The sequence below is a fragment of the Parasteatoda tepidariorum genome, chromosome 7, assembly GCF_982258835.1.
Source record: "Parasteatoda tepidariorum strain Cologne lab strain chromosome 7, Ptep-v5.0, whole genome shotgun sequence".
In the NCBI taxonomy this organism is placed as follows: Eukaryota; Metazoa; Arthropoda; class Arachnida; order Araneae; family Theridiidae; genus Parasteatoda; species Parasteatoda tepidariorum.
In genome coordinates this window covers 47,526,108-47,542,177 of record NC_141761.1, presented here as the reverse complement: position 1 = coordinate 47,542,177, position 16,070 = coordinate 47,526,108, and the positions used below count along the sequence as shown (strand labels likewise).

General features: G+C 30.6%; 1 protein-coding gene across 8 annotated transcripts in view; it reads left to right on the top strand.

The window, feature by feature from the left end:
* LOC107445918 (uncharacterized) overlaps window positions 1-16,070 on the top strand; it is a 227,196-nt gene that overhangs the window by 188,598 nt on the left and 22,528 nt on the right. For all 8 annotated transcript variants that reach the window (XM_016060415.5, XM_071183495.2, XM_071183493.2 and 5 more), the window contains 4 exons: window positions 5,085-5,184; window positions 6,053-6,214; window positions 7,946-8,099; window positions 11,821-11,927. In XM_016060415.5, coding sequence (XP_015915901.1) covers window positions 5,085-5,184; window positions 6,053-6,214; window positions 7,946-8,099; window positions 11,821-11,927 — 523 coding nt within the window. The remainder of the gene's footprint in view (window positions 1-5,084; window positions 5,185-6,052; window positions 6,215-7,945; window positions 8,100-11,820; window positions 11,928-16,070) is intronic.

The following is a 16,070-nucleotide window of genomic DNA, read 5'->3' as shown; positions in this document are numbered from 1 at the left end:
ATTCATAGCAAATCGTTTAATCTTTCCTTATATGGAAGTGAAAGATCTTAAAATAACTTCTCTTTTGAAATATAAATCTAATTATTTTTCATTGGCATGGTTTTAGCCTTGAAGTCCCAAAATAGAATTTCTACCCTTGTCCTTTACCAAAGATATTATATGAAAACGAATGAAGTTTTAATGCTTTTATTAATACAAAAGTATTTATAACTTTTGTATTACGTATATATATATATATATATATATATATATATATATATATATATTCTCTCCAGGATGCATTTCTTTAGCATTATTGCAAAGTCTAAATGCAGGTGTTTTTATGGTAATTGAATCTTGATCATCACTTAATTTCCTTTTTTTCTGCTCCCCCATCTCAACAGCTTGAAGATTTATAGAATGACATGCATAAAATGAAGAAAATAGTAAACAGCTTTAATTTTAAAATAGATCTAATTACTGTAATGTTTTCTATAAATAGTTTTTATCTAATGAGATGGAGCCGGGATAGCCTGGTTGGTAGGGCGTCTTGCTCGTGTTTGTAAGAACGGAAGTTCGAATCCTGCCGGCTGAAGAAAGATAAACATTGCCCCCGTGTATTAAATGGTGGCTGGTGCATGTTAAGTCTTCAAGTCCCCATAACAAATGAGTACCTCTGTGGGTACTGTATTGAAGATTGATCTGTGGATGAATGAATGAGTCCGCCCTGTAAAAAATGCTATTAAGTGTGTGTGTGGCTAAAATAGTATTCTTGTCCATAGAATGCGCCACTGAAAAACAAGAAACGGACCTTAGGCCTTAAATTCGCTTGGTTTCCCAAAGCAGGCCTGCTGGTATTTGCCAAGTGGCATTATAAACAACAAAATAATAAGATGGATGCAGTTATTTTATGGAAGCAATTGGTCTCCATCTGGGAAAGTTATTTTCTGAGGTTCGTTTCTAACGATCCTTTTCTTAGATTTTATAAATAAAAGTACCTAAAAACTTGTGTTTATAAATATGTTGTGTCGAACAGAATCCAACATCGGAGTACTTTATTTATTATTAACATAAAATTGTTTCGTTGATTCCGATATTATCTGATGTTGATGCGTAGCGGAGACCAGCTAGATCCTCTTGTATGACAAGGAAATCACTGAAAATTTCTGAACCGACGCATTCTTGGATTCCGATATTAGCTGATGCGTAGCGCAGACCAGCTAGATCCTCTTGTAGGACAAGGAAATCACTGAAAGATTTTGAACCTACGCATTCTTCGATTCCGATATTAGCTGATGCGTTGTGGAGACCAGCTAGATCCTCTTGTAGGACAAGGAAATCACTTAAAGATTCTGAACCGACGCATTCTTCGATTCCGATATTAGCTGATGCGTTGCGGAGACCAGCTAGATCCTCTTGTAGGACAAGGAAATCACTGAAAGATTTTGAACCTACGCATTCTTCGATTCCGATATTAGCTGATGCGTTGCGGAGACCAGCTAGATCCTCTTGTAGGACAAGGAAATCACTGAAAGATTCTGAACCTACGCATTCTTCGATTCCGATATAGCTGATGCGTAGCGGAGACCAGCTAGATCCTCTTGTAGGACAAGGAAATCACTGAAAGATTCTGAACCAACGCATTCTTCGATTCCGATATTAGCTGATGCGTTGCGGAGACCAGCTAGATCCTCTTGTAGGACAAGAAAATCACTGAAAGATTCTGAACCGACGCATTCTTCGATTCCAATATTAGCTGATGCGTAGCGGAGACCAGCTAGATCCTCTTGTAGGACAAGGAAATCACTGAAAGATTTTGAACCTACGCATTCTTCGATTCCGATATTAGCTGATGCGTTGCGGAGACCAGCTAGATCCTCTTGTAGGACAAGGAAATCACTAAAAGATTTTGAACCGACGCATTCTTCGATTCCGATATTAGCTGATGCTGATGCGTAACGGAGACCAGCTAGATCCTCTTGTATGACATAGAAATCACTGAAAGATTCTAAACCGACGCATGCGCACATCGTATACGTAGCATTGACTCTTTTCTTAACTTCGTAAACAAGTTTTTTTGCCCTCTTTAAAACATCGGAAAAGAGCTGAGATAGCTCCCGCCTGTCAAAATATAAACTATCACAATTTATTATATAAAAAATTTGATTCAAGGAAATTTATCACGTGGATAGTAAGTAAACCTTTTGCAAAACCATTCTGTAACTTACGAAAGCAAGCGAGGTTTTAATAGCTCAACTCACTTTTCATCAATTGTCTCTTAAATGTAGATTGAGTATTTTTTGGAGTGAAGGGATAATGGGTTGTATTTGGGTGTTGAGAGGAGAAAGGAGTACCTGTGAGAGGCAAGTTGTTTTCCAGGCAATACACATAAGACCTCGCTGGGGTGATCGTTGCATTCAGAACAGGTTTAGATGGATAGAGACTTATAGGAGCTGGTCTTCTTTTTCGACTTACATATTCTTTGTCCCAGAGATCCATGGACCAAATTTAAGACCTTTTTTTCATCAATAATTTATGAATGTTTGGTAAACAAAAACGTCTGAGAAAATATGAAGAAAATGATCGAATAATGTTAAGTGTCATACATTTACCACATTTTCAGATTGATGAGTGCTTCTAGGAGGTGGCACGTCGTAAAATTTTTTTTTGTGAAAATGCTTGTGCAAAATTAATTGTAGTCTGTCACTTGACATATCGTTATATGTATTTAATAATAATAGGCATTGTAAATTTGCGCGTTTACAGATACTAATTCTTATCAAGAATTCGTTTTTGTCTACACCGATTACGCTTTAGTTTTTGCACCGATTTTTGTTTCTTTTTCAAGAAATATGGCATATGCATAAATATTTTTTTACGCAACAGAATGGAATGTATATTTTGTGCTAAGTGCGTGTCGAATTGTCTACTTAATTTACAAAAAGTAAACAATGTAGAACAGTTGCCGTTGGCGTTTTTTACTTACTTAATTTTTCCTAGTAATTGATAAATATAAATTTTTGTGGAAAATACTAAAAAACAACCTATAAGAATTGCGATGAAATTCTACTGGGATTTTCTCTTATTTCGAATGTATTTACGTTTTTACGAAATTTTGTTCTGTTTTTATCTAAAAAAAAAAGAAAGATATTTGTTAACAAGAATATTTTTAATTTTTTCTAAATTTAAACTGATTTGTATTTACTTATTGTTGTGGTGGTTTATTTTCGAAATATCTAAGCTATCCATTTTAGCCGTGATACAATCTTATCGCCTTAAGGAAAAGTGCTCGAAATTGTTTACGTGAAGAAGATACGGCACATTAAGTGTTAAAAATATTGTAAGGATAAAAGCTCTTTGACGTTTTCTTAGATAAATGAATCTTTGACTGACGGATATTTTACAAGAATAATTTACCATGTGTATAACCTTAATATATATATATATTAAGATAAAATATATATATATATATATAAATATATATATATATATATATATATATATATATATATATATATATATATATATATATATATATATATATATATATATATATATATATATATATATATATTTCTAAAAAATTATTTTTTTATTACTGCTTTGTGCGTGAAAATACGTTAAAAAATTACTTCGAAAAATTAGTTTATGTATAATTATTTACAAAAAACATTTCATAATTATTTTCTACTTTTTATTTTTGTTTTATTTGAATGATTGAGTTATCCTATGTCAGGGGTTGTTTTGGAACGTTGAGTCGAATGCAATTAAAAATTAATATGTTTCTCCAGAAAAAGTGCGTTTTTGCGTTAAATTAAGAGTATGCCGCCACTGTTCCAATTAATCGTTAAACATAATTTAAGAATTCTTTTGAGTTATTGCCGTAACACTTTACCAGTTCCCATAACAAATCAATGCCTTTGAGGATACCAAATTGTAGATTGGTTTTTCTCTGGTTCAGATCAAAATTATGATTTCTGGATGAATGGAGTATGAAAGGATCCTCCCTGTAAAAAGGTACTGTGACGTGTGTGTTTCTATATTTTTGGCAATAGATGGCGCCACTGAAAAATAAGAAACGCAACCCTCTGCCTTAAGTTTGCTTGGTTTCCCATTTTCCCATAGCAGGCTTGCTGCTATTGGCAAGTCGTATAAGAAACAACAACACTTTGCAAAATGAAAATCAGACCAACCGTTCAAATCTAAGCAATCCGTTTTTTCTTTCTTTTTTGCAGACTGAATTATTTTCAAAAAGTGCATTTATTAATAACAAACTCAGGAACTAACTCTCCCCCTGAAATTGGGGCAGGAATCAATTTTAAAATCTTAAATCTTATCCAGGAAAGCTCATTTTTTCATGTTTACTTTACTCCGGAGGTGAGAAGGAAATCTATTGTAGTTTGATGTAATGACATAAAATTTTCATCTTTTTCAAAGTATCAAGCATGTCTAATATTAACTTTGATGTTTGACCTATTCCAGTACCATTCCGAACATTTTATATTTTATTTCCGTTCTTCGATTACAGTGCTATCTTTAAACCTAAATGCAAAAACCAGTAATCAAATTAGGGTGCTTTTTTCTTGAAAACCTAAATATGCAGTTAAAAACGGTTTCTATTTTAAGTTGCCCCTCACCAGTTCTGAAATCATTGAATGCATCTTTTAAAAATAATTTTTGATATTTGATACGATGAATATTTCTCACACACTTGGCCGAATATTCTGTTCTGTATAACCCTTAAAAATTATGTCATGTGTAGAAATTCTATCATTAGATCAAAAGTTATTCTTGTCATTGTCATTTTTTTGGTAAGGAATTGCTGGAAAAATCGAAAAATACAAGTATTTTAAATTCAATTTCATTCAAAAATCAATAAAGGAAAAAAATATTTTTAGTAGATCTTTGCAGATCTGATTTTCTCCTTAAACACATAAATAGATCAGAATCATATACCAACTCTTTATTTGCTCCTTAAATTAGTTATATGAAACGATCCAACTTTCAGAGACATATATCTTCAACAATCAATCTCTTTCCTCTTCAATTTCTTCTCAACAAATCAAGAGAATAATCTCTTTCTTTTCTTCTTTTTTTTTTTACAGATAGATCTTCTTGGTCATCACATTTCGAACTTCGTGCTCCCAAAAGAAAAAGATCTACTTATGAAAAAAATGAGAAATTTAATATCCAAGTATAAAAATGGTAAGTTTTTTTTCCCCCAATATTAAATAGATGTCAAATAGAATTTTTTTATGATATTTTAAACTTTGTATTATTTCTGTTAAGAATGAATAAATTTCACTTTGAAATTCTCACTTTGAATTTTCAGTATATTTATATATGGTAATACTATATATTTATGCATATCTAAAAACTGGTATAGATTTAATACCCATTTTAGATTGATGGACTTATGAGAACTTAATGTTGCTCAAAATTTCATTTAATATCTCATTTTATCTTTCAAAAAAGATTTTAATACGTTGGTGGCGTGCACGCACTGGGTAAAAAAAATTCAGAAATATTTGTATTTTAAAAAAGTTAGTTCCTAATTTTAAATTCGTTTTTAATGTAATGTTAAGTTAAATAATTTAATTGTAACAATTTATTATTTCCTACAGAATGTACTTATTCGTACAATAAACAGAATGTGCTTATTCATAATATAATTTTTCATAAATATAATTATAATTTAAAATTTTAATGACTTAAATTCATTATTAAAATTTTTATATTGCAAATTTTGATTTCATTACAAAAATAATAGTAATAAGTTTAAAGATTTAATGTCCGTAGTCGTTGAATAAAGATGTCCTCCTTTGGCCTGGTGACCTTGTTCCCAGCTTTGCCTCCCACTTCATTCGAAGGCCACTGTAATTCATTCTTTGAAAACTATATTTTAAAAAACAAATCAAGATTTAATATTGACTTATTTTAATTCATTCTTTAGAAAAAGCTTTTAAGAATATATAAAAAAATGAAACACATTATAAATTCTAAATTATTAAATGGTATTAATTATAGCTCTGTTATTTGTTATTTAAATGTCCCAATTACTTTGACTTTTTAGGATCTTCAAATCCTCGTAATGTCGTTAGAGTACGTATGCAGCAACGACCATTACCTCGTAGCAACGAGATGAGGTACAGAAAAATGTCTTTCTCGCTCTCAATACATTCTGGCGACGAAATGCCTCAAAGTTCTGCACCACTGAAAAAAAGCTTAAAGATCGGTAAATTGTTTTTCCTCTACTTCTTTTCATTTCGTAGATTATTGTTATGTTTATTAAAGTATCTGTTGCCTTCTTCTGTCAATTACATTGTTCTAATATTTATTTTTTTATCGTATCCATGAACAATTAAATGGCCTCGTGTGCCTTCATCGTGTAACTGCATCCGCAAGCTCCAATACATCATTACTGTAGAGGATCTCACGAAGTTCTGAAGTCAGTGGCACCATACCCAGTTGTAAAACATATGGGGTAAGGGCTGGGCACTCGAGAATGTGATCCGGTGTAAGTTGGATATCGGTGCAGTTCTTGCAGGGAATATAAGTTCTTATTTTGTCGGGAAGAATTTTCATCCTTTTAAAGTGGTATGTTCTTAGTCTTGTAATTGTTGATGTTAAGATTCTGGAACAGTCAAAGTCAGTAATGAGGTGTTTCCTGAAGGAATGGGGCAGAAGTCTGTGTTTTGCAACTGCATTTGCAGATCAAAATTGCACTGTCCATGGAAAAAGAGGGTTGCCAGAGCCTCGAAAGGTTGGACTTCTACCTGTTGGTCCGCGGAAGGTATTTTATTTCCCTTCTACCACCCACTGGAGAACCAGTGTAGGCATTCCCCTATATTCTAATATTTATTAATATAATTTGAAAAATAAGAGAATACGTAAGCTGTTGTTTTTTGCTTTATTATAATGGTTTATAAAAGCGTACATTTTCTTGCGTAAAATATTCCATCTCAGCGTCAACTAATTAGGTTAATTTTTTCCCTCTAAACCTATTTATTTTTTTAAACTGTTTTATACTTTGCTTCATTGTTTACGGTATCAGTTTTTGTTTCACTGAGTTATGAGATGAATATATAAGATGAATTATAAGTATTAGATATTTTGTAAGAAGGTTTTGTTGCATTTATTTGTTTTATAGAGCTTTCATTATATTACATATATTTTATTTTATTTTTTATAACCGTCACTGAACAGCCGACCCAAATTTAGGTTTACCACTACTACATAGCCTTGTAATTTTACTACTTAGGTTCAACTCCATAGCCTTGTAATTTTGAACCTAATTCAGAAGACAAGGAAATTCCTGGATGTAGTGGGAGAAATTTGTCTTCGTGGTGGACTTTTTGATGGAACCAACCAACGTTTGCGTTACGTGGAGGGGAAGACCAAGAGAACCTCCCACGGTTAGCCTGGCGGCAGTGGGACTCTAACTCCTGATCCGTCTACCGCAGAGGATATTTCACGTCAGCACTGTGGTCTGTGCAAGCCGGATGCGGAATTCGTATCGACCTGCCATCGCTGGGATTCGAACCTGGTTCAACTCATTGGAAGGCGAACGCTCTATCCCCTGAGCCATCACATATAGTTATCGCTTGCCAAACCCTGGAAATTTTTGTCCAGTTCAATAAAAATCACTTCGGTAGTTTACTTTCCCTTAGTCTTGTTTACTATTTCAGTTTTTGTAACTTAATTTTGTCTACATTTTATTTGAAATATATTAGAGAGCATTTCAAAAATTGTTAAGCGTATCAATTCTTGAATTAAGTTAATCCCTTTAATGTACGAGAATGTAATAATCTAACATCGTTTACAAGTTGAAACAAATTGAATGCTCGAAAACGTATTTTCATTGTTTTTGAATTCCACTTGTCAATCTATGCATAAATAATAACTGTTATGAATAAATGACAATTCTGTTGGAATTATTCAAGCACATTTCTTCTGTTATTCATAGGACGACACAAAGATTTTGGAGAAAGTGCTATAATATTAATATTTGCTGAACCTGTGCAATTAGAGCCAGACATTGATGTGCAATACTTAGAACAAAGAGACTGTTACTTCACAATACATGGTACTCAAGGCGAAATTATTTTTGCTGATCACAGGTATTTATTTTACATTCATGAGATTTTTATTTAAAGCTTTATGCGTTTTCTTTACTGTGAGACTTATTTTCGTAATTGTTTTAAAACAGTGGTTTCCAACAGGCTGACCGGGGGCCGCATCCGGCCCGCGAAGCCTTTTTTTGTGGCCCGCGAACTGAAATATATTAGTTGTTATTTTTTTGCGGACAATTTTCGTAAAAAATCTATAAGGGTTTAAAATACTTTTCTCGTTAAAAAAAACCTAATTTCTTCCTTTCTGTGAAATTTATCATACCAACGGTGCAAAAAATTTATTTGTCAGGTTTTGCATCCAAGAAAATATTTATTTAAATACAAAAATAATCGTGTATGTTGCTCTTTTTTATTTCATTTTTTTGTATTTTGTAAATATAATTTAGCATGTGTGTATCAGAAATTTTCTCAAAGAAATTCTCCGATTTAACTTTTTGAAACCACTCATTTTAGACGAAAATATTTTACACACACATTTGTAAATTTAAAATGTGAATATCTATTCTCTGGTGTTTGCAGCAGACAAACCTCAATTTTGTCATTAAACATTTTGTGAGCTACTATGTAAGTTTTAATACCAACCATTTTAAAGTTTTATATCTTAACAATTAGATATCTGTTGCACATTAATTGTGTAATACATGGGTACACATTAAAGTTATTGTAGCCCGAATTTTTTAATATGCAACTAAATATGTTTAAAAATCTACTTCTTATTTTAATTTGTAATTCAATACTTTTGTTTTGTACAACTTGGTAAAAATCTGACAGTAATATTTAATGTTCCTTCAAACATATAAAAGAGTCATATATAAAATTTTGATGAAGTTGCGGCCCGCCATTTGATTTGTGTTTTTAATTGTGAACCCCGGCCTCATGTAAGTTGGAAGCCCTTGTTTTAAAACAATAAATTGAGACTTTTGGTTTTTAAACCGGAGCTGTTAACTGGTACCTTGTTCTCAGAATTAGCATCACACCAATAAGTTTATTCAAAATCACAGTAAGTCTATTAAAAAATAAATGAAGTTATTGCAGAAGTTTTCTTTGTCAACTTAGTTTATCTTAGTTTCGTAAAAATTTGGCCGTGACAGAGCACAGCTTTTTCAATGTCTACTGAAGTAAGCAGCACTTGCCTCCCTTTTCTAGTGAGTTTCGAAAATCTTTTTGAGACTTCCTCTAAATTCTAGAATTCTATTAAATCAAAATTAAACATTAATTTACAGATTCTTTGTATACAGCTAACTCGTACTTTAGGGATAAATCCTTCATACCTTGAATAAGTTTGAATACATAGTCGTTCTTAGTATTTAAGTTGATCATTCGTTCTGGATTAAAACCTCGAGCAGCTTTGATTAAAGTTTAATGCTTGCTGACAATGAATTTAAACGAAAACCATAAAGGCAAAATTTATCTGTTAAATGAAGACATTTTGCTGAAAATAAGGATTATGGTAGTATTTATATATTTTGTTATGACACATTTGTTTGCTATCTAACACAGCTGGTTTTAATTCCGGAAATCCAAGCGAAAACTTATAAGCAGTGCACAGCATTTAAAGCAGCCATTAAAGCAGTGGTATTCCAAATTTTATTGCAAAACTTAACAGTTTTATTTCCAACTACTGTAATAAAAAAAAATTAGCGGATATGAATCTCGATCTAAAGACTAAAATCTTTTCAGTTAACTGTTCATGATCTCGTCTTCATAGTTCTTTTTATATGTTTTCCGAAAAATGCGTGCCTATTTGTGAAAAAATTGAAACGCAAACTTCTCCAATTCAATTATTATTTTTTCGCGAGAACATTTTCTACGCAATTTTTAATTAGTTTTTTTTTACTAAAAGCATTTATAATTATTGAAGTAACTAAAAATCTGACTGCACGAGGCTTTGTTAATCATGTTGATGAAGTATATCTTCCCAACCAGGCAGTAAGTAAGAAGATCCTCCCAATTTGCTATTTCTCGATGCCTTTTTCAATTAACAACTTTAATTTATCTAATTGGAATCAATAAACTTGTTTGTTCTTTCGAATAACGCCATACAAAGACCTTTCAATGGCAAACATTAAAAATTCGTAAAAATTGTCTATTTTTCATTTGTACGCTTGATTTTTCTGTTTTATGAAAGTGTTGTTTATTCATATTGCTGCGATGTTTACCTTCCATCATAAGAAGTTTATAAATACGAAAACTTCTTTTTAAGCCTCTTTTCTTTATTCTTTTTTTGGAATAATTTGTCATCGTCTGGCAACTATTTTCAATTTTTCACAAATGAGAAGAAAAAAATTAATTGCATTGCGCATATGAAGTATATTTGTAAAAGATTCTTTTTTGGACAAACAAACTAAAATATTTACATTTACTGAAAGCAATATTTTCAATTGATGGTAACAATAATTTGAGGGATTTATGTATCTTATCAGCTGCCTCAGTTAGTCCTGGTCACACTTTTTTTTGAACAAGCCAGACACAGATTTAAAAAAAAACTAGTCGATTTCATTTATTAATAAAGATTAAAATAATGCAAGTTATTAAAACTCAATTAACAAGATATGAAACATGAAACCTATAGTGGATTCGGTTACCTGTTATGGCGACGTTACGCTCGATCTTTGGCTTTGAAAGTTTTTCGTTAACAAATTTGTTATTATTTTAATTTTACTGTTATTTGATGTATTTAATTATAAAAACGATAATGAATAGGCAATAAAAATTTTATTAGCAGTATTTGTCGAAGAAATCTCTTAATAGCTATGTATGATAGCAGTATTTAGCTATGCTTCCTCCCCCACTCTCAGATAAAGCTGCACAAAACCAAAGTTGCACAAATTATTGATCAACTTCTTTAAATATAGAAATGTAACTGTATTTTTACTTTGCGAAAATTTCTAGTCGGAACAACTTGGCAAGAAAACTAACGTTTTATCAAAAACATTTACAGAGCATACAATAGCGTAAACAACTTTATAACTCTATTTATTATAAATTTCAAAGTTTAATTATTTCTCAAAATATTTGGATATTTAACATGAGTTTTCCACGTAAAAGATATTTTCAATGATCAAGATAAATTTTAAAAGCAAGAAAAAATGATTGCATAGTAATAAATTAGAGATTTTTCCTGATTTAAAAAAATATTTTGTCGATAACTTCATTTTAAAATTACCATAAGTTTTCCACATAAAAGATATTTTCAATGATCAAGATAGATTTTAAAAGCAAGAAAAAATGATCGCATAATAATAAATTAGAGATTTTTCCTGATTTAAAAAAATATTTTGTCGATAACTTCATTTTAAAATTACCATAAGTTTTCCACATAAAAGATATTTTCAATGATCAAGATAGATTTTAAAAGCAAGAAAAAATGATTGCATAGTAATAAATTAGAGATTTTTCCTGATTTAAAAAAATATTTTGTCGATAACTTCATTTTAAAATTATCAGGAAATGTTAGTTTCGCTTCTTGTGAATAAGTTTTGAATCTAACCATTCCGACATAGGTTAATTTTTATTCTTTATTCTTTATTCTGTTTTTTATTTTTTATTCTTGAATCTGGATTTTACGAAGAAATACTTTGGGTATCTTTCTTGTCAGTATAACGAATTAGTTTCAAAATATGTTCAAATTTAATATTAAATTCAAGATCTTTTTATATGAAGTCTTGAAAAAATATTATATATCAATGTCTTTTTTTTATTTATCTAGAATATCTATCATGACTGGTTATATGCCCCGAGATGTTTTGGGAAATTCAGCTTATCAGTATATTCATTGTTCAGATGTGCCAATAGCTCTCTTTGCCCAAAAAGCTAGTAAGTCATACTTTTCAAATTATTTTAATTAACAACGCATCTCTTATGTGTTCTTCGATCTAACATGTTTTGATATAAAATGTTTTTTTTTTTCATTAAACTAACACTGGATACGCGCTGTATTTCTATAAATATTTCATGTAGATTTTCTTTTTCATTTGTTAAAACTACAAGTTTGACATAATTTTCCTGCACTGAAGTGACGTCACAATTCCGATATTATTCTGAAATACATTAATCAGGAAAAAAATATTTAATTGTTTTCTTTCCTTAAATTTTTTCGAACCAATGAAATATTACCGCTATTATCTAATATTTATAATTCTCTTACGTGGCTCCCGAATTTTGGCTGCATTTCTTTTCCACCGGTGGCAACGTTTGCTTTGTTTTGTTTACGTTACTATTTCTCTTACACGGCGACGAGAAAAAGCCTCATTACAACTCCCAGAATGGCAACGCTAGAAAATCAACCAATGATTGCCGCTAAAAATGTCGCATGCCAAATCTAGAAGAGGTGGCTTAACATAGAGCGCTTTTAAAAACGGAAACTGAAATAACCAGAGAGCATCAGCTGCGGCAATCTCATACTATTAAGCTAGGCAGAAGTGAGTAGTCTTTGTCGATAGATCTCTATTTTAGTATTTTGTCGAAAGAGCTTTTTTCACGAATTTATATATAACGAATTTATTTGACGAGTTTTGGTTTATATCACGAATTATACTATAGCACATTTCTAATAGGTTTAACGAATTGCATGTCATTTAATTGAATCCAAATTTATTTTAATGACTTAGTGTTTACTAAAAAGATGTAATTTTTTCTTAAAAAAAACGTTTTTATATGGATTTGAATGATTGTTTTAAATTCTTAGAATTTTATGCATTTGCAATGTACCTAAGTTAGTAGCTAGCGAAGTGAGCTTGGTTTGCGAAGCGAACCATACAAGATTGCGTAGCAATTTTCGGGGGTTGGCGAGCGTTAGCGAGCAGGGGGCGCAGCCCACTAGTTACTTAATGTTCTTTTAGCTTTACTACTTATTAGCGCTCAATTTACTCAAATTCACTAAAGTGTCGCTTAGGCGGTTCGTCTACTAAGTTTTCATATTGTTATCAAGATTTTGGGGTCATAAATAAGGAAAGTGAAGACCATTCAATAATCTAACTACCACGTACCTAAAATTTGCTTTTATTTTGAACAAATTTATATCTTTCTCATTCACCTTTAATCTTTTATTATTTTAAAAATCACCTAATCATTCATATATGCTTTTTTTATTAACGTTGATCTACCTGTTGAAATAAGTATTATTTATATTACTTACAAGCATGATTTTGTTAGTTTTTCCTTTAAAAAAAGATATAATTGTACGGCCATTAATTTGGACAAAAGATAAGAATCCTGTTTATTGTCATGATTTTTTTTTCATAAATATTTAGTATGAAAATAAATTTGAAAACTAATATAAATCCACGAAAAACTCAATAATTTTTATTGAAAAGAACTGAACTATCGAATTGATTAACAAAAAATATACTCTTTGTTTAAAGCATTGTTTAGCTTGATAACTTGAAAGAAATGGTATTTTTTTAGATTACTTTTGATTTTAACAATTCAGAAAAAGTTAAAACAACTTTTTTCATCTCGAAATAATTCAGCGTGAAAATGTCAAGTATCCTAAAAAAATGTATTTATTATAAAAATAATGCGTCAAATCGAAGTTTATGGAAAAAAATTAAAAAATAAACGACTCAAAAATATATTCTAGAAAGTTTCGTTGTTTTTGCTTCAAGAACTATCTGTGTTTATAAATTCCATATCCAATTTCTTGGTAGTCGTAAATTCAAAATTTAGTCGGCTATTCAACGACAGTTATAAAAGAAAATGAAAATTTACAACAGCAATGAAGCGAAAATATTAATAATTCGCCATTTTAGAAATGAAATAAAGACTTTATTTTAGTCTTAGACTACATATATGGGTGATTCTTTTTAAACATGACAATTCGGACCAAAAGACTTCTTCAAATTTAAAGTCTCCAAAATAATCTAAAATTGTTTTTGTATACTTCGTTAGTTACATTTATTAATATGTTACAGACAGCAGTGTAGTTTATTGACATTTACTCGAGAAAAAAAAAATAAAATAGAAATCCACCAAATCTTGAATGCCAGGAAAATGACATATTAGCTTACAAGTTTAAAAAATAGTCGTTTTAAGTTAATAGTAAGTAACTCAACTTAAGCCTTTATGTTAGATGAACCATAAAATGCTTAAATTAATTCTTTTTATCCACTGTAGAGAGAATCAATTTTGTTGCTGATATGTACAGAATAAAATTGTGTATAATAATCAATCATTAAATAAATAAATAGCTTTGATTACATCCAACCAAATTACAATCATACATAAACTTGGTATTAGGTAAATATTTGCTTTTCCTCCTTGCAGTATTAGCAGTTAAAAAAAAATTTTGGTAACACTTCAATGTCCTGGAATTCATAAGTCAGGAAAATGAGAGCCAGGATAATGACAAATTCGCCATTTTATAGCATATAACTTTAATTTAATATTTTGTCCTAAGACGTTTACATTCTGTAGAAAACAACAGTATTTCTTAAAATAACTCAGATAAATCTATGTAGTTTTTGTTATTAATGATTTCAAGAAGCCAGGAAAATGACAACACAAAAACCTACTCATCTTGAAGACTTTTTTGAAATAGATTTTGAACCAGAAAATTGGTTCTTTATTCATGCAACAAGACATATAGGAGGGTATCTGATCAATCTATTAACATAAGATATTGATTGCTGGCTCTATCTATTTTGGTTATAAACCACTAAATAAAACAGGGTTGCCACTCCGCATGGAGAACAGGGTAAATCTGGAAAATACAGGGAATTTAAAAATTACCTAAAATAACAGGGAAAATGCAGGGAATTTTGATTTTTTCTTTACAAACTGGGAAAATACAGGGAATTTTGTTTCGTATTTTTGTCTTTTAAAAAATGGGCACCACTCAAAAGCGTAATTTATGGGATATTTAAGGAAGATAGTTCAACTATACTAAACTATTTCATTTGCTATAGCATTATTTATGTATGTCGTGCTTTTTTCCAGAAATTAAAACTAATAAATATAGTTAGTCTAATATGGCTCCTTGTATAATATCTACAGGGAAAACACAGGGAATTTTTTTTTCAAGATTTTAGTGGCAACCCTGTAAAAGTAGCCAGGAAAATGACAGATTTTCTTGGGACCAACAAATTATTGACAGAAAAAATTATTTTAAACGAAGTTTTTGTAATTAAAACCCTCTATACATCGGTTGAGATTAAAAAAAATTAGATATTGAAAAATTTATGGGAAGTTTTGAAGCTAGTTATTATTGGAAACATTGTTTTGGACATTCCAGGAAAATGACATTTTGAAGTTCAATTAAACTTTTTAACTATACAAAACAGTCAATGCTAGTACAAAGTCATTTTAAAATGCTAACAGCAGTGCAATTTATTAATTTTTTTTAAAAAAAAAGTTCTTTTAGTGTTATAGTATTAGATCTTGGAGCAAGGGACAGTGAATTGTCACATTTCGTGAGAATCGCCCATATATGGATATTTATGTAGATTCAGAAATCTTTTTCTCGATTATGACTATCTGTTCTGGGCCACAAGCAAATTTCTTCATAGGAAGAGAAAAATTTATCTTTTGTAGAATTTTTTTGGTGTCAACAATTTTCTTGTGGTTTATGGCAACCTTTCCAAAATATGCTTTCTTAACTGTTAGTGGGGCGACTTTTATGGCGCTTTCTTTGTACAGAGTAAATATTAATTTGCATAAACCACCGATGAAAACATGTACTTCAACTTACAAAGTGAAGAGCAAAACAATCAGTAAAACTGCTATATTGTGATCCCTGAAATTGTTTCTTGTTTCTTGCTTTTCTTTAGGAGAATTTTGGTAACATATTTTTTTCATTTAATGCTCCGGCTACCGTGTAGTTATATATTGTTACGAATTAATTCTTTTTGGCGGCGTCAATTCGTCGCCAATCAAATTATATTTTATTTCAGTTGTTCTCGATGCACTCATGCCTGAAGGAGCATTTCTTGAAAGCTCCTATTTCTTATATTTTTTGTTTTG